Here is a 17,791-nt window from a genome sequence, read left to right on the forward strand (position 1 = left end):
GGCTGGTTCTCTGTGCTAAGTCCTTGTGCCTCCGGGGCCGTGGCCGTGCCGGAGAGCCGCTCGTGGGGGGCAGCTGGCGACCTTGGTGGGGCGTGGGGGACGGCCCACAAAGCCCCCCTTCCCATGAGGTCCCCGCCGCTCCCCCGAGCCCGGCTCAAACCCGCTTTCCACAAGGCTCCCGTGCGGCCGCCATCTTTCTTTCCAGAGAGGAGCAGGCGGGCTGGTCAACGCCCTTCCCCCTCCGGGCAGGCTTGGTGGCGCGGATCAACACAAGTCCATTTGCTTTTCTGCTCCAAGCGGCTGGTTCTCTGTGCTAAGTCCTTGTGCCTCCGGGGCCGTGGCCGTGCCGGAGAGCCGCTCGTGGGGGGCAGCTGGCGACCTTGGTGGGGCGTGGGGGACGGCCCACAAAGCCCCCCTTCCCATGAGGTCCCCGCCGCTCCCCCGAGCCCGGCTCAAACCCGCTTTCCACAAGGCTCCCGTGCGGCCGCCATCTTTCTTTCCAGAGAGGAGCAGGCGGGCTGGTCAACGCCCTTCCCCCTCCGGGCAGGCTTGGTGGCGCGGATCAACACAAGTCCATTTGCTTTTCTGCTCCAAGCGGCTGGTTCTCTGTGCTAAGTCCTTGTGCCTCCGGGGCCGTGGCCGTGCCGGAGAGCCGCTCGTGGGGGGCAGCTGGCGACCTTGGTGGGGCGTGGGGGACGGCCCACAAAGCCCCCCTTCCCATGAGGTCCCCGCCGCTCCCCCGAGCCCGGCTCAAACCCGCTTTCCACAAGGCTCCCGTGCGGCCGCCATCTTTCTTTCCAGAGAGGAGCAGGCGGGCTGGTCAACGCCCTTCCCCCTCCGGGCAGGCTTGGTGGCGCGGATCAACACAAGTCCATTTGCTTTTCTGCTCCAAGCGGCTGGTTCTCTGTGCTAAGTCCTTGTGCCTCCGGGGCCGTGGCCGTGCCGGAGAGCCGCTCGTGGGGGGCAGCTGGCGACCTTGGTGGGGCGTGGGGGACGGCCCACAAAGCCCCCCTTCCCATGAGGTCCCCGCCGCTCCCCCGAGCCCGGCTCAAACCCGCTTTCCACAAGGCTCCCGTGCGGCCGCCATCTTTCTTTCCAGAGAGGAGCAGGCGGGCTGGTCAACGCCCTTCCCCCTCCGGGCAGGCTTGGTGGCGCGGATCAACACAAGTCCATTTGCTTTTCTGCTCCAAGCGGCTGGTTCTCTGTGCTAAGTCCTTGTGCCTCCGGGGCCGTGGCCGTGCCGGAGAGCCGCTCGTGGGGGGCAGCTGGCGACCTTGGTGGGGCGTGGGGGACGGCCCACAAAGCCCCCCTTCCCATGAGGTCCCCGCCGCTCCCCCGAGCCCGGCTCAAACCCGCTTTCCACAAGGCTCCCGTGCGGCCGCCATCTTTCTTTCCAGAGAGGAGCAGGCGGGCTGGTCAACGCCCTTCCCCCTCCGGGCAGGCTTGGTGGCGCGGATCAACACAAGTCCATTTGCTTTTCTGCTCCAAGCGGCTGGTTCTCTGTGCTAAGTCCTTGTGCCTCCGGGGCCGTGGCCGTGCCGGAGAGCCGCTCGTGGGGGGCAGCTGGCGACCTTGGTGGGGCGTGGGGGACGGCCCACAAAGCCCCCCTTCCCATGAGGTCCCCGCCGCTCCCCCGAGCCCGGCTCAAACCCGCTTTCCACAAGGCTCCCGTGCGGCCGCCATCTTTCTTTCCAGAGAGGAGCAGGCGGGCTGGTCAACGCCCTTCCCCCTCCGGGCAGACTTGGTGGCGCGGATCAACACAAGTCCATTTGCTTTTCTGCTCCAAGCGGCTGGTTCTCTGTGCTAAGTCCTTGTGCCTCCGGGGCCGTGGCCGTGCCGGAGAGCCGCTCGTGGGGGGCAGCTGGCGACCTTGGTGGGGCGTGGGGGACGGCCCACAAAGCCCCCCTTCCCATGAGGTCCCCGCCGCTCCCCCGAGCCCGGCTCAAACCCGCTTTCCACAAGGCTCCCGTGCGGCCGCCATCTTTCTTTCCAGAGAGGAGCAGGCGGGCTGGTCAACGCCCTTCCCCCTCCGGGCAGGCTTGGTGGCGCGGATCAACACAAGTCCATTTGCTTTTCTGCTCCAAGCGGCTGGTTCTCTGTGCTAAGTCCTTGTGCCTCCGGGGCCGTGGCCGTGCCGGAGAGCCGCTCGTGGGGGGCAGCTGGCGACCTTGGTGGGGCGTGGGGGACGGCCCACAAAGCCCCCCTTCCCATGAGGTCCCCGCCGCTCCCCCGAGCCCGGCTCAAACCCGCTTTCCACAAGGCTCCCGTGCGGCCGCCATCTTTCTTTCCAGAGAGGAGCAGGCGGGCTGGTCAACGCCCTTCCCCCTCCGGGCAGGCTTGGTGGCGCGGATCAACACAAGTCCATTTGCTTTTCTGCTCCAAGCGGCTGGTTCTCTGTGCTAAGTCCTTGTGCCTCCGGGGCCGTGGCCGTGCCGGAGAGCCGCTCGTGGGGGGCAGCTGGCGACCTTGGTGGGGCGTGGGGGACGGCCCACAAAGCCCCCCTTCCCATGAGGTCCCCGCCGCTCCCCCGAGCCCGGCTCAAACCCGCTTTCCACAAGGCTCCCGTGCGGCCGCCATCTTTCTTTCCAGAGAGGAGCAGGCGGGCTGGTCAACGCCCTTCCCCCTCCGGGCAGGCTTGGTGGCGCGGATCAACACAAGTCCATTTGCTTTTCTGCTCCAAGCGGCTGGTTCTCTGTGCTAAGTCCTTGTGCCTCCGGGGCCGTGGCCGTGCCGGAGAGCCGCTCGTGGGGGGCAGCTGGCGACCTTGGTGGGGCGTGGGGGACGGCCCACAAAGCCCCCCTTCCCATGAGGTCCCCGCCGCTCCCCCGAGCCCGGCTCAAACCCGCTTTCCACAAGGCTCCCGTGCGGCCGCCATCTTTCTTTCCAGAGAGGAGCAGGCGGGCTGGTCAACGCCCTTCCCCCTCCGGGCAGGCTTGGTGGCGCGGATCAACACAAGTCCATTTGCTTTTCTGCTCCAAGCGGCTGGTTCTCTGTGCTAAGTCCTTGTGCCTCCGGGGCCGTGGCCGTGCCGGAGAGCCGCTCGTGGGGGGCAGCTGGCGACCTTGGTGGGGCGTGGGGGACGGCCCACAAAGCCCCCCTTCCCATGAGGTCCCCGCCGCTCCCCCGAGCCCGGCTCAAACCCGCTTTCCACAAGGCTCCCGTGCGGCCGCCATCTTTCTTTCCAGAGAGGAGCAGGCGGGCTGGTCAACGCCCTTCCCCCTCCGGGCAGGCTTGGTGGCGCGGATCAACACAAGTCCATTTGCTTTTCTGCTCCAAGCGGCTGGTTCTCTGTGCTAAGTCCTTGTGCCTCCGGGGCCGTGGCCGTGCCGGAGAGCCGCTCGTGGGGGGCAGCTGGCGACCTTGGTGGGGCGTGGGGGACGGCCCACAAAGCCCCCCTTCCCATGAGGTCCCCGCCGCTCCCCCGAGCCCGGCTCAAACCCGCTTTCCACAAGGCTCCCGTGCGGCCGCCATCTTTCTTTCCAGAGAGGAGCAGGCGGGCTGGTCAACGCCCTTCCCCCTCCGGGCAGGCTTGGTGGCGCGGATCAACACAAGTCCATTTGCTTTTCTGCTCCAAGCGGCTGGTTCTCTGTGCTAAGTCCTTGTGCCTCCGGGGCCGTGGCCGTGCCGGAGAGCCGCTCGTGGGGGGCAGCTGGCGACCTTGGTGGGGCGTGGGGGACGGCCCACAAAGCCCCCCTTCCCATGAGGTCCCCGCCGCTCCCCCGAGCCCGGCTCAAACCCGCTTTCCACAAGGCTCCCGTGCGGCCGCCATCTTTCTTTCCAGAGAGGAGCAGGCGGGCTGGTCAACGCCCTTCCCCCTCTGGGCAGGCTTGGTGGCGCGGATCAACACAAGTCCATTTGCTTTTCTGCTCCAAGCGGCTGGTTCTCTGTGATAAGTCCTTGTGCCTCCGGGGCCGTGGCCGTGCCGGAGAGCCGCTCGTGGGGGGCAGCTGGCGACCTTGGTGGGGCGTGGGGGACGGCCCACAAAGCCCCCCTTCCCATGAGGTCCCCGCCGCTCCCCCGAGCCCGGCTCAAACCCGCTTTCCACAAGGCTCCCGTGCGGCCGCCATCTTTCTTTCCAGAGAGGAGCGGGCGGGCCGGTCAACGCCCTTCCCCCTCCGGGCAGGCTTGGTGGCGCGGATCAACACAAGTCCATTTGCTTTTCTGCTCCAAGCGGCTGGTTCTCTGTGCTAAGTCCTTGTGCCTCCGGGGCCGTGGCCGTGCCGGAGAGCCGCTCGTGGGGGGCAGCTGGCGACCTTGGTGGGGCGTGGGGGACGGCCCACAAAGCCCCCCTTCCCATGAGGTCCCCGCCGCTCCCCCGAGCCCGGCTCAAACCCGCTTTCCACAAGGCTCCCGTGCGGCCGCCATCTTTCTTTCCAGAGAGGAGCAGGCGGGCTGGTCAACGCCCTTCCCCCTCCGGGCAGGCTTGGTGGCGCGGATCAACACAAGTCCATTTGCTTTTCTGCTCCAAGCGGCTGGTTCTCTGTGCTAAGTCCTTGTGCCTCCGGGGCCGTGGCCGTGCCGGAGAGCCGCTCGTGGGGGGCAGCTGGCGACCTTGGTGGGGCGTGGGGGACGGCCCACAAAGCCCCCCTTCCCATGAGGTCCCCGCCGCTCCCCCGAGCCCGGCTCAAACCCGCTTTCCACAAGGCTCCCGTGCGGCCGCCATCTTTCTTTTCTGATATTTTCTATGTATACATATATTTTAAGTTTTGTGAGTCTAAGAATGCCGAGGCCTACATGTCTCCAAATGACTGAATTTTAGAATCTTCAGAATGCTCTGTATTATTAAAGGATACTTCTAAGCTCAATCACCTTTCAGTAAAAGTTTAATGGCTCTTCAATGAAACTCTGAAGAATCATGAAACCAAATCTATTAAACAAAGATTTACCGCAATATTCCCAGCACTAAAATGTATATTAAGATTCTATGGCATCAATTTCCATGTAAACAAAACTAAAAAGTGTGTGTGTGTGTGTGTGGGTGTGTGTGTGTGTGTGTGTGTGTGTGTGTTGAGAGAAAAGGGTAGAAAGAAATAGTTGCTTCTCTTCTCTTGGTAGCTAGGATTCAAAGATTCAAAGACCCTTCCTTGGTTTTGTCTGATTTAGCAAATGTCTGGTTTATAGATGATACCAGGCTAGACTAGATAGCAGAATAGAGAGATGCTGGTCCCATGAGGAAAGGAGAATAGGGAAAGCAGGCACTGAAAAAAATGCTTAAATGTTTTGGGCCAAAAAATCAAATAAACTTAAAGAATAAAGAGTTCCATTCAAGCTTGAAGATAGTATATAAAAATCACATTAGAAACCGTTAAGACTGCTCTATATCGTAACACTGTAGTCAAAAATAAATGGCTATTTAATATATTCATGGATACTGAGGGGAAGAGAGGAAATGATTGCAATTCAAGGCAAACTAAAATAACAAAGATTTTGTTGTTGTTGTTGTTGTTGTTGTTGTTGTTGTTGTTGTTGGGAAGGGGGACTGCAGAGACAGTTTAATAGGCTGCAGTGAGAGGTTTGCATGCCTGGGGTTCCAGTTTTGATCACCAGCACTGCAAGGACCCCCCAAGCACCACCAGAAGCAACCCCCCCAACAAGCCTAGAGCAGTCCCTGAGCAGATATGTAAGCAGTTATGCCTCCAAAAATATTACCGATAACAGTAATAGTAATGATTTTTTTTATTCTTCAAAGATATAATCTCAGAAGGGTCAAAAAGATAGTAAAAGAGCTCATGCTTTGCATGCGGAGCTCTGGGTTTGACCCCCAGCATCACATGGTCCCCCAAACACTGCCAGGTAAGGCACCACCTCAAATAGAAGAAATCACTGGGCCAAGTCTTTTCAAAATGAAAAAACCAGAGCTCCTTTGTATAGCTAGGAGTAAGCCCAGTAAATATTCTTAGAAAAGCTTTTTTTTTAAAGTTTTACAACACTTAGCTAAACTATGAATGGTTTCTCAATGGGTTATTAAAATAAAGCATCATGAAGTCACTACAGAGATGGACTTTGGAGTCTACAGAAACAAAGATCATTAGTCCAGTGACAAAACCGGAGAGAACATTAAAGCTGTACAAATCATAAATACACTTAACGGTGCTTTTTAATACCCTCTTAAGTTTACATAGAAATCTGTAAACTTTTGGTCTTTGATTCTAAACCTATAAAATATTTGTCACATATAATCTTTCTTAAAATAGGAAGAGAGCTCAAAAGATCGGAGTACTTGCTTTGTATATAGGAGCCCTAGTTTGAACCCTGGCTCTGCATGGTCCCCTGAGCACTGCTAGGTGTGAATTCCTGCAAAGAACTTTATTACAGTTATATTTGTTAGCTGAAGCTCTTTTCTCCGTAAATCTCTTTCTATCTCTTTCTCTCTCTCCCCCTCCCCCTCCCCAACAATGCTCAGGGAGTGACCCCTGGTGGGGGTACTATAAGTGGAGTTGGGGATTCAACCTGAGATTGGTAGAATGCATAGTAAGTGCCTTAATCCCTGAACTTCCTCTTTCCTCTCATAAGTATTTTTCTTTACGAAACTACATTGTTATGAATACTTACTGCAGTTGCACAAAATAAAGACTTTAGGACACTGAGCTTGAAAAAAACATAAAATCAATTTTGGTGATGGTAGGAAAAAAATCAGACCAACCAACAAAATGTTTTTCATTAATAAGAGTTTGTATACATTTGTAAAATGATTTTAACATTTTTTTCAACACTCAACGATAAAAATCCCAGTCTATGTTGCTCAGTGGTAGGATGCAAACCTTGCATTATGACATCCTGGTTACTACCTGTGGCATCACACATATGAAAAAGTGGCCTATAATTAACTAAGCATAGTATTTGCTACAAATAATATTCAATATAAAACTGAAAATGTATATTATTTTTCTATAAATGTCTAGGAGTTTTGAAGCTTTATTTTACTAAATAAAATAGTATTATCTATGCAATTAAAATTAAAACCATATTTTTTACTTAAAGAGTGCTTTCATGTGTAAAAAAAAAGTACCACTTGGTAATATTTTAGAATAAAGAAAGGATATGATGAAAACTTTGAAGCATTTGCAATACACAACAGTTAAGAGAAATTATTAGAAACCAGTGAATCAAAAGGACCATAGTATATAATATAATCTCTTGTTATGAGAGTCTATCCTTAACATTGGAATCAGACCAGAAATGGATCTAAGATTCTACCATCCCACATTCATCAAAAATTCAATAATTAAAAAATAAAGTATGGGAAATGAAATGAGCAACATTGAACGAGAAACAAGTGATCAGATTTACTTATTTAACCCCAGGAATAAACATACTGCCTTTGTCTTAATAATTATCCCAGTGCCAGATCAAGCCATCCCCAAGAACTTCCTCATTTACTGTAAAAGAGATTTGGATTTAAGACCTGTTTTTTTAATCCAACAAACTAAAACTAAATAGCGGGGCCAGAGCAAAAGTAGTCAGTGGGTAGGGCATTTGCCTTGCATGGGGCCAAACTGGGTTAGAGCCCCAGCATCCCATATGGTTCCCTGAGCTTGCCAGGAGTAATTCCTGATCACAAAGTCAGGAGTAACCCCTGAGCATCAACAAGTATGACCCCAAAACCCAAAAAGCAAATAAACAAACTAAATAAACTTCCTTTCTGGAAGCAATCCATCTCAGCTAGGCAGAAATGACAGCTGTCCCACAGATGATAATCATCAAATTGGGAGAAAGTGGGGCCAGAGAAATCATTCAAAGGACTGGAGTGCAGAGGGTCTGCTAAAATCCCCAGCACCACATGGTCCTCTGAGCACCAATGGATGTGCCCCCCTATCCAAATAAGGAGAATAAAAAGATATATGAGATTTTTCCTAATGTATAGCATTAATGAAGAAAGATGGATACTAACACACACACACACACACACACACACACAGAAACGCAACATTATGGAAATCTTAGGTCACAGTAAGAATTTCTAGAATTGTTTGAAGAAGTGAGAAACACTGTTTTAACAAAATGTAAGAAGAGCCTTCTAAGGGATTATCATGTTTATTCAAAGCATAATACAGTTGACAGAAAAAGCAAATATTGATTAATACCCATGATTAGTCAAGGCTGCCTTATTACAGTCATAAGTAGACACACAACTGACAGCACATTCTATTACCCACAGCTTATAAATGAAGATTATCAGTCTAACATCCTTAAAAATACTTGTCGCAGCTCATACTGCTTGTATCTCGACCAGACTTCCATGAAACCATTCTGCCTCCTATTCTCAGGGAGCTCATCAAGAATGTATCAGGCTTTGCTAATCAGAGTAATAAGAAGGCAAAATCATTTTCCCAAATGAACAGTCTGAACTGTAAGAGACCATTTAAATAGGGGCCTTCGGTTGTAAATTATTTCAAATGATATACATGTTCTTTGTAGATCAGGGAATCTATAAATTACAAAATATATCATTTCATAAGGTGCCAGCTAACAGCCAGAAATGTAAATTATTCTAGAAATTATTTACCTGGATATTTGCCGTTGTTAAAGACACTAACTTCTTTAGAGTATACTTTACTGTTGGCAACCAATTTTCCAAAATCAACTACCTGCTCAACTTGCAACTGACAGGTAGGTATCAGCCTAGGAGTGGAGAAGATAGAATTATATAGTTAATTTTAACAATCATATACAACTCTAGCCTCATTGGTTGAAGTGATGAGGAAACAGACTTTTTGTCTTAAATCCTTAAAAGACTTTACATTCTTCTTAGAGATCTCCTGCGTTGGTATTTGTCAGTACAAGGAACTGTGGAATAACATTACAAAAACAAGATAATGAGATACACTTTAAACAAAGAAGCAAAAAAAACAACTACAACATTTTATGCAAGCTGAAATTCAGCAACACTTTTCTTTTTTTTAAAAAACTTTTCTTGTTTGTTATGCTTTGGGGCGCCACACCTGGCAATGCTCAAGGTTTACTCCAGGCTCAGCACTCAGGAATCATTCCAGGCTGTGCTTGGGGACCATATAGGATGCTGAGGATTGAACCCAAGTCAGCTGTGTGCAAAGCAAGCACCCCACCCGCTGTGTTATGTCTCTGACCCCCGAAATTAAGCAACACTTTTAAAAATTTCCTTCCATGAATTATTCTTTTAGTTAAATTCTGCCTAACCATTGCTCCTGACTTCAATTAATTGATCATCACACATCACTTGCTTATCAATATCATCCTAGAATTCCTAACCAGAGCAATTAAGTAACAAAAGGGGAAAGCATTTTCCACATTTCAAAGGAATAAATAAAATAGTCTGCACATAACATGATTTTACAGAGAAAAAATTCTCCTGAAAGATCTTATAAATGAGTTCAGTAAAGTTGTAGGACAAAAAAAATACACAAAAGAGTTTCATCTCCATATGACAATGAATTATTTAAAAGAGAACTGATGAAAAAACGGTCTTATTTGCTTACAATGGCATAAAAAGAATAAAGAACTTAGGAATAAATTTAATCGAGAAAGGAAAAGACCTGTAACCTGAAAACTACTAAAGACAAATTTAATAATACAGAAATGAATAGGTAAAGGCCCTCCCGTTGATCGTCGATTTGCTCGAGCGGGCCCAGTAACGTCTCCATTGGAGACTTTGTTGTTACTGTGTCTGGCATATCGAATACTCTCGGTAGCTTGCCGGGCTCTCCGAGAGGGGCGGAGGAATCGAACTCGGGTCGGCCATGTTGGCCGCTTGTAAGGCAAACGCCCTACCGCTGTGCTATCGCTCCAGCCCCTCAGAAATGAATAAAAATATGTATTGTTCTCTCAGACTGGAAGAATTAAAGTTGCTTAATGTCCACACTACCCAGGATAATCTACAAATCTGGTGAAACCCCTATTAAAATTCCAAAGATTTTTTTTTCCAAAGAAATAGAAAAACACTAAAATCCATCGTATAGAAACCTAAAGCTTATTGAATATCAAGAAAAATCTTGAGGAAGAAGAAAAAGCTGGAAACATTGCACTGCCTGATTTTAAACTTTATTCTAAAACTCTAGTGATTAATATGATACTAAAAGCATGTGATAAAAAGAGCTACGGAACATAACAGAGAATCCAGGAATAATCCTGTGATGACATGATCTTCATCTTTTCTTTGACAATGATTTCTTTTGAGAAGAGCTTTAAGAAAATATAAGGACGACTGCTATGGCAATAATAGCTGGGAACGATCACGCTGGACAAGATCTGAGGATTAAAAGTAGATAAGGGATATTCTTGATAAACTTTCAGTATCAATATTACAAACCACAATCCCCAAAACGGGAGGGGGGAGAGAGAGGAGAGAGAGGAGGGGGGGAGAGAGAGAGAGAGAGAAGAAAAGTGCCTGCCAAAGAGGCAGATTGGGGGCGGGGCGGGGGTGATGGAAGGGAGCCTGGGAATACTGGTGCTGGGAAATGTACACTGGTGGAGGGATGGGTGTTGGAATACTGTATGACTGAAATCCAATCACGAACAGCTTTGTAATGCTCTAAAAAAATAAATTAATAAAAATTTTTAAAAAATTTAAAAAGGAGGGGCTGGAGTACAGAGGGTAGGGCGTTTGCCTTACATGCGGCTGACCCGGGTTTGATTCCCAGCATCCCATATGGACCCCTGAGCACCGCCAGGAGTAATTCCTGAGTGCATGAGCCAGGAGTAACCCCTGTGCACCGTCAGATGTGACCCAAAAGGAAAAACATTAAAAAGAATATTATAAAATAATATATTTCAAAAAAAGAAAACATAAGAGGAAAGGAGAGCCTCTTCAATAAATGCAAAAACTGAATATCCACATGTAAAGAAGTAAAACTAGTCACAGAAGCAGATAACCAATTCAAGATATAAGTGGAAGCTCTGAAAGCATAAAACTCTGAAAAGAGGATAGGAGCTGGAGCAATAGTACAGCAGGTAGGGCGCTTGCCTTGCACACGGCCAACCCGGGTTCGATTCCCAGCGTCCCATATGGTCCCCCAAGCACCGCCAGGAGTGATTCCAGAGTGGAGAGAGCCAGGAGTAACCCTGAGCATCGCCAGGTGTAACCAAAAAGGCTAAAAAAAGGGGGGGGGGGAGGGGGGATAAAAGCTGCTGCATTTGTCTTGACAATAATTTTTTGGATATAAGATCAGATACACAAGCAGGAGATGATAAACGAGTGGAAATCTATCCAACTTAACAGTTTCTGCCCAGAAAGGGAACTATCAACCAAATAAGAAGGGAATCTATGATATGAGAAAATGTTTCCAAACCATATATACATGACAGAAGGTTAACATCCGAAATAATAAGGGCCTGTGGCTGTGGCTCATACCTTGAATAAATGAGATGACTGATCCCCTACAACTCTCTGTCTCTGTCTCTTTTGTGATCTCTCTGTCTGTCTCTCTCTAACACACACAGATGCACACAGAGATTTCAAAATATTAATAGAAATACACTATAATTTTTTTAAATATACTATAAAAAATGTAAATGGACAAAGGACCTGAATAGAAATTTCCCAAATAGTAAAAAAAAAAAAAAGGTAAAAAAGGTAAAAAAAAAAAAACCACTGGTTACAAAAAAAAAGTTAAAAAGATTATAAAAATGTATTCAACATCCTTAAGTTTTGGGGAAACAGAAATCAAACATACAATCATATATCATCTCCTGGCTGCTTCCTAAAAGACAACAGATGAAAGGGAACTCTTCTAATGGTAAAAAGGTAAAAAAGGTAAAGGCCCTCCCGTTGATCGTCGATTTGCTCGAGCGGGCCCAGTAACGTCTCCATTGGAGACTTTGTTGTTACTGTGTCTGGCATATCGAATACGTCACGGGGAGCTTGCCAGGCTCTGCCGTGCGGGCGAGATACTCTCGGTAGCTTGCCGGGCTCTCCGAGAGGGGCGGAGGAATCGAACTCGGGTCGGCCATGTTGGCTGCGTGCAAGGCAAACGCCCTACCCGCTGTACTATCGCTCCAGCCGTGGGAACATAAATTTGCTCAGCCATTACAGAAGACAATATGGATGATTCTCAAAAATGTAGAACTACGTGATCTAACGATATCATTTCTGAAAATACAACTGCAGGAAGTTAAACTGGTAATCCCAAAAAGCAGTTTAACCCTCACACTTACTGCAGCATTACAACAGTCATGATATAATGACCAGACAACGCATGCACACAAACATACACAGAGGAATATAATTTATCCATCAAAAAGACAAACCTGCCATATGTAGCAAGTTAGATTAACTTGAGGTCTTTATGATTACTGAAATAAACCAGAGTACAATTCTTCAGTTATAAGATAAGTGGCTTTGAGGATGATGATTACACGATTATAGTTAATAATATTTTATACTGTAGCTGTACTTTGCTAAGTGAGTGTAACTCAAGCATTCTTGCCAAACCAAAAATAAAAAAAAGTAAGAGCAACATTTATTAAAATCCAAGCATATGCACTATTTTAAATGTGCTGAAATGAACAAGACAATATTTTGAGATTAAACTAAAATGAGAATAGGCATTTACAAAAACCTATTTTAGAGTACAGCCATCTTTTAGACAGAAAATAGAAAAGAGGTTACTTAGAGGCTAAAGGTGAGAAATGGAGAGATGTTTAAGGGCACAAAACTGAGAACTAGTTGAAAAGTTCTGGAGATCTAAAGTTCAGCAGAATGATTGGTGAACAGGACTGTGTTTTAAAAAAATACTCAATGTTGCTAAGAGACTAGATCTAAGTTCTTTCCAGCACACACACACAAGACATGATAATTGTATAATGTGAGAGAAGTGTGAGCTAACACCATGATAGCAATCAGAACATAGAAAAATATCACACTGACTTACTGTGTATCTTAAACTTACACAGTGCTTATATGCCAACCATATTACATTTTTAAAATAGAAGGAATAGCCTCTGTGTCTCATCTGGGACAACCAGGAGTGGGTGGGAGGGTGGGTCACCACCCCAACAGAGCCCCAGCAGCCAAAAACCTCTAGAACTCAACTGCCACCATGCTCCCGGCCAATCTCCACAGGCTCAAATGATCCTCATCCATGAGTGAATTTGCTAAAAAATCCAGGAATGCAGGACTTGTGACCAAAATCTCCAGTTTTGCATGGAGTCGAGAATGGGCGACCTGACAAATCTCCATCTGCAGTTTACTGAACAGAAAAAAGTGAGACTGTGGAGACAGCAAAAATAGCTTTTGAAAACGAGCCTTGTTGGTTAAAAGGTATGAAAATATGGTGGAAATAAAACAGGATTGACATCAAGGAAAAAAACATGTAACTTCTGGATATTTTAAAATCATTTAATAAAAAAATCAGAATCCATGGGCCAAACCTATAGTATAGTAGGCAGGGCACATGCCTTGCACACAGCAGAGGCGGGCTCGATCCCCAGCACCACATATGGTCCCCCGAATGAGCCGGGAGTGATTCCTGAGCTCAAAGCCAGAAGACCTAAGCAATGCCAGGAGTTGACCCCAGTTTTTTTGAATATCAGGAACCAGCCTTCTATTTACTTTAAACACCATAATTTGTCAAAAAAAGTGTCCTTTTAGTTCAGTCATAAAGAATCCAGAAACAAGCCCTATTGTCCATAGAAAACAGAGAATACTTTAACCCTTACATTTATTTGAAAAGTGCTCAAAATGTCACCATAAAATATGAAGCATACATACCCTATCAGAGGGATCGTCAATGTTTTAGTTCCTATGTAAATAACTAACTCGTCATAATTGTCTTCATTTTTATCAGGATGATATTCCACCACAGCTGTCAACTGAAGTCCAGAAGCAAGAGGTTTATCCAGAGTGGACATAACCAGTTTGAACTTCAAGAGGATTAAAAAAAAATCAAATTATACTTTTCAACTCCAAATAAATAATGTGAGCAACTATAGTCAGCACTGTACAGTAAGACATATAACAAATACATAGCTATAATTCCTACCCTGAATACAAAGATAGGTTTACATGTACCAAATTCTAGGTTCTTCAGATGCTTTAGTAGACAACACTAAAAGAATATGCAAATTAGCATGGTTTTCTTTAAAATTATGAGGTACAAAAATAAAGGAAAATAATGTTGCTTAGTAATATATATGTATGTATAGTTACATATATAGACACATAGCGTTTTATGAACTTTCTGCATGAGGACACAGACTTTAAAAATTGTTGAAAATAAGGGGAAAACTCTCTAAAAGTAGAACACTCTCACTTGCAATGATCTGGTAGGGTACTTGGGGGAGGAGGGGTTGGAAATGCTGTTACCACTAATTTTTTTTAGCCTTTCCCAACTCCCAAAATAACCTACCAAAGTCAGTTTAAGTAAGAATGTTCTACTTTCAGATAGTGGGGGTGAAAAGCCTGTAGAGCAAAGAGGAAAAAAACATTTTGAATTTTGTAAAACATTTGCTACAATCTAGTAAAAATATGAAGGGAGAAAGAGCAACTGCTATCTCTGAGCACTTCTTATAGGTTAAGTATCCTATTATCTACCATCTCACTTTATAAATGTCTATAGGCCTGCAAGGCTAATACTCCAACTCCCAGCATACAATTGGAAAACTGGGAACTGTGGAGTATAATCATTGTCTAAGGTAAGCCTGGCGGTAAGGATTCCAAACAATATCTATTAGATTTTAAATCTTAACCTCTTTCCTCGTAACTGGAAAGACTGTGTCTCCTAAATATATCATGTCTTTGAGGAAGACTATATACCCCTTGAAAACCGATGAACACACCAAGTGGTGTGTCATGGGAGTGACACAGAAATAAACAGTCTGAAAATCCACAGGAGAAAGTAACTGTGGGCTGGGAAGGAGTGGACTTAGCTTAGGCTTACAATGGAGCTTCTGAAACCACAGCTCCTTCAACAGTGGGTTGCAATTCCCTAAGGGGTCATGCAACTGAATGTGGGAATCACATTAAAATGAATTTAAAATACATTTATGTTTGATTCTTAGCAACTGTTCGATTTATATAGCCTTTAATTAAATGCCAGGGAGTGTGGAAAATCCCAACTCTTAGGAGCTTATGAACTGGCTCGTGAAATACAACTAACATTTTACAGGACTCATTGGGACCCAAGAGACAACCCTAATGAATATATTTTGTAGAGAAGAAACAACTTGGAAATAATAGAAGCTATCTGTATACAAAAAAAAAACACTGACCCCTAATATGAGTATGATTTGGTTAAGCTGGATAGGAAAGGGGAGTGAAAACATGGGCCCGAAGAAAAGGTAACCTAGCAGGTACTCAATCATAGACAAAGCCGAATCTTGAGTCAGATGGAAAACAAGTATTATTGTGTGATAGAATTGTTTTCTGAGTAATCGTAATAGTAATGACAATCCCCTCTGCCTAACACCTTGTTCTCTTTTTTCCTCCAAGACAGTTAATTCAGTATTTACTAATCTCTCTCTTCCCTAATTACATTTAGTCCTCTGAAAGACATGGAATATATGCAACGGGTCTTGCAACAAAGAGTTTACATGATGGCTTATGGCTTTGGTCTCTAACTGGTAAACCTGTGTAGTCATTCTTTTGTCCAACCATGGTCTAAATAGTTTTCCTTTATAACTTCAGATACAAGCTAAATTTAAGCTAATTATTTGCATTTTTCTTCTGACTACATAAAAACCAACCTTAAAGTACTCCCTGAATAGCCATAAAAATAGTGTTTGTTCTCAACCAGGAATTGCCGCCAGCATGAGTTTTAAAAGAGGGTATTATCAGTCATATATTCAATTATTTGATAAATATTCTTTGAGGTCGTGAAATAATAAACTTTCCCCCTAATTTCCCAGTATTGGGAGTAATCAGGTACTTTTTAAATAGTTAACAGTCTCTTGTGATGTGCTGTCTCATAAAATAAATATGCAAATACGAAAATGAATGAAGTATGATTAAATTGATATAAATATCAAAAACAATCCACGGTGTTAGGAATCAATACAGTGGTCTAGGGAATAATTACTCAGATACCATAGGAAAATTTTTGAAAATCCTTTAATTTGACCTAAGTGATGTATACATGGTGCATACCCATATGAAAATTCATCAAGCTTCACTTTCAAGACTTGTACGATCAGTGTGGGTAAAACAGGATATTAATTAAGTATAAAAGTAGGACATGAAAGTTCTTTTTCTCATTTGTGTTCCTAACCACTACTGTACATTTTATGTATATACACATAATTATATGTAAACTGAACGAAAGAAATTGTGACCATTTTTATATATGTAAGTCCAGCTGAATTCAACTCTATCATTAGGAATATACTATGAAAAACTAGACATTTATCAATTATATGTATATATATATATCTTTTCTATACCAAGCATTCTCAAATATAAGTTATACACATACGATCTAAAACAATAGTGACACAGAGATGAAATTCTATCAACGTTTTTTCCCCTTGGTTATTAGACCACACCCAGTGATGCTCTGGGCTCACTCCTGGCCGCGCTCAGGGGACCATATGGAGTATGGAGGATGGAACCTGGGTCGGCCATGTGCAAAGCCAGCGCATTACCCACTGTAATATCTCTCCAGTCCCATCAAGATTTTAAGTTGCGGAGAACCCCCTTGAACATGAATGTTGCTCGTGCTCAAACTCGACTGACTCCCGCGTTCGTTTTCAGTCCCGCGAGGTTTTGCAAAGTTTAATCCCTCTTTCATTTCTCACGCCTACTCTCCAAGATAAGTGCTCAGGAAACGAGTGTGAAAAGAAGAAATAACAAACTCTCACACTGTTCCTACGATATCTGGAAAATGCGGACAACTTAAGGCGCAAAATGCACTAAATTGAAAATGTGATCACAATTCTCTCTAGCACAAAGCACGGATTATAAAACCGCGAAGGGGGGAGAAACCTGAGACACGCCCCCCACCCCCTTCCTTAATCCATCTCAAAATACGTAAACAGGGAGGTTAAAACCTCCCTCAAGGTCAATTTTTCCACCCCCCCCAGTCAAGTCTTCCCTCCCCCAGAAAAAGAAAGACAGAAAGAAAAACAGAACAACACAGCGGGGGGTGCGCACGTGTCCGAACACTTTCAATACAACCCTCGCGCGCACCAGAGACACGTGTCGCCTCCCCGCGACAAAGCAGGGGCCCTGGCCGGGGATGGGAGTGGGGGAGGGTCTGCTCAGGGTCTCCCCCGAGCTCCCAAGGTCCTGTTGGAAGTGGCCCCCGACGCGTTACCTGTGGTTTGTTGGGCTCCTGGAACCGGATCTTCTGGTTACTGCGGCCGACATTGTGCAGGGTGACCGAGAGACGGTACACTTTCCCAGCCACCGCGTCCACAAACCGCAGCTCCGACGGGTACACGCGCAGCTGCAGGTCCTTTTTGGCCGTATCGTTGTCTCGGCTAATAAAACTTGACTTCTCGAGGTCCATGGCCGTCCGCGAGGTCGTCGGGAAACCTCGGTCGACTGCGCTAGAGAAGCGGCAGAGACGCCGTCGCTAGGCAACCGCCGGCTGGCGCCGAAGCTCCGAGCCCCGCCCTCGCCGTCGTCTTCGGAACCGTCCGCCCAAACAGACTGAAGTTCGCAGTGGAGATCCGGAGGTCTAGAATGCTGTTAAGAACGGTTTCTCTTGCACAGAAGTCTAACACCACCCCCCTTCACCAGTGTCTCTACCTCCCTCTCCCAAGAACCGCAACAACCGCTCCCTCTCGAACCCCACCACCAACAACAACTAGGTTGAATGGCTCAGTTCTCCCATTTCATAGTCTTACAAAAGAACTTAAAGAGCCCTGTAAGCGGTGTACC

General features: G+C 46.4%; 1 protein-coding gene across 1 annotated transcript in view; it reads right to left on the reverse strand.

Moving 5' to 3' along the window:
- CFAP47 (cilia and flagella associated protein 47) overlaps positions 1–17,417 on the reverse strand; it is a 606,917-nt gene extending 589,500 nt beyond the window's left edge. Inside the window, exons 1-3 of the mRNA XM_056131098.1 lie at positions 17,223–17,417; positions 13,685–13,836; positions 8,507–8,622 (exon numbers count right to left, since the gene is read on the reverse strand). Of these exons, the coding sequence (XP_055987073.1) occupies positions 8,507–8,622; positions 13,685–13,836; positions 17,223–17,417 (463 nt within the window). The remainder of the gene's footprint in view (positions 1–8,506; positions 8,623–13,684; positions 13,837–17,222) is intronic.
- Between the last annotated feature and the right edge of the window lie 374 nt (positions 17,418–17,791).

The sequence above is a fragment of the Sorex fumeus genome, unplaced genomic scaffold (assembly GCF_029834395.1).
Source record: "Sorex fumeus unplaced genomic scaffold, SorFum_2.1 ptg000086l, whole genome shotgun sequence".
Classification (NCBI taxonomy): domain Eukaryota; kingdom Metazoa; phylum Chordata; class Mammalia; order Eulipotyphla; family Soricidae; genus Sorex; species Sorex fumeus.